At 44.6% G+C, this 428-nt stretch overlaps 1 protein-coding gene across 1 annotated transcript in view; it reads left to right on the top strand.

The window, feature by feature from the left end:
• Positions 1-6: 6 nt before the first annotated feature.
• Positions 7-428, top strand: part of LOC131881928 (uncharacterized) — a 2,284-nt gene continuing 1,862 nt past the window's right edge. Inside the window, exons 1-2 of the mRNA XM_059228923.1 lie at positions 7-39; positions 152-403. Coding sequence (XP_059084906.1) covers positions 19-39; positions 152-403 — 273 coding nt within the window. The 5' untranslated portion in view covers positions 7-18. The remainder of the gene's footprint in view (positions 40-151; positions 404-428) is intronic.

Genomic DNA, 428 nt, shown 5'->3' with positions numbered 1-428 from the left:
GTCAAGACCACGCATGGCATGGCCATGGTTGGACAAGTGGTAAGATCATCATTTCAGTCTTTTTTTTTGATGTCACCATATTGGTTTCGAGAATATAATGCTAAATGTTAGTTTCACCAAGTCCTTTTTATCGTCTCCATTTTTTTTCCAGGGCTTTGCATGCATAGGAGGAATTCTCGGCATCTTTTGGGGAACAGGCTTCTTGGAGTTCATGTTTTGGTCTTCGTTCTTCGTCTCGTTATCCTTACTTCTGTCTCACTTGGTGAACGCGACCCAAAGTCTGGAGACCGCCTTTCCATGGCTGATCAAAGTGGAATTGGGATACGCCCTCATTTGGGGTTGTCTGACGACTCTCGCCGCCGTTTTAGCATTCCTCTTCTTTGGCTTGTATATCCTGCCCGCCGTAAGTGATAATAGTTGGATGTTTA

The sequence above is a fragment of the Tigriopus californicus genome, chromosome 6, assembly GCF_007210705.1.
Source record: "Tigriopus californicus strain San Diego chromosome 6, Tcal_SD_v2.1, whole genome shotgun sequence".
NCBI lineage: Eukaryota > Metazoa > Arthropoda > Copepoda > Harpacticoida > Harpacticidae > Tigriopus > Tigriopus californicus.
The sequence above is the reverse complement of the archived record's forward strand: the minus strand, read 5'-3'. Positions and strand labels throughout refer to the sequence as shown.